At 66.9% G+C, this 281-nt stretch overlaps 1 protein-coding gene across 1 annotated transcript in view; it reads left to right on the top strand.

Moving 5' to 3' along the window:
- The window catches only part of LOC103809809 (protein sidekick-2-like), a gene marked incomplete at both ends in the record, with an annotated part of 13,109 nt that extends 12,895 nt beyond the window's left edge, over window positions 1-214 (top strand). The window contains one exon of the mRNA XM_009082679.1: window positions 47-214. Coding sequence (XP_009080927.1) covers window positions 47-214 — 168 coding nt within the window. The remainder of the gene's footprint in view (window positions 1-46) is intronic.
- Window positions 215-281: the final 67 nt, after the last annotated feature.

Genomic DNA, 281 nt, shown 5'->3' with positions numbered 1-281 from the left:
GGGGGGCCATGTCACTGAGTGTTGATGGGGTCCCCCGTGCCCGCAGGGGAGCGGATCCTGGCCAGTGGCTCCGTGCAGCTCCCACGCTTCACACTGCTGGAGTCAGGCAGCCTCCTGCTCAGCCCTGCACACCTGGCTGATGCTGGCACCTACACCTGCCTGGCCACCAACTCCCGTGGCGTGGACGAGGCGTCTGCTGACCTGGTGGTCTGGGGTAAGGGACTTGATGGTGCACCCGTGGCATCCAGGATGGACCTTGCCCGGCTCCATGGGCAGCTGGG

Source organism: Acanthisitta chloris, unplaced genomic scaffold, assembly GCF_000695815.1.
Source record: "Acanthisitta chloris isolate BGI_N310 unplaced genomic scaffold, ASM69581v1 scaffold29719, whole genome shotgun sequence".
NCBI classification, from domain to species: Eukaryota; Metazoa; Chordata; class Aves; order Passeriformes; family Acanthisittidae; genus Acanthisitta; species Acanthisitta chloris.
The sequence above is the reverse complement of the archived record's forward strand: the minus strand, read 5'-3'. Positions and strand labels throughout refer to the sequence as shown.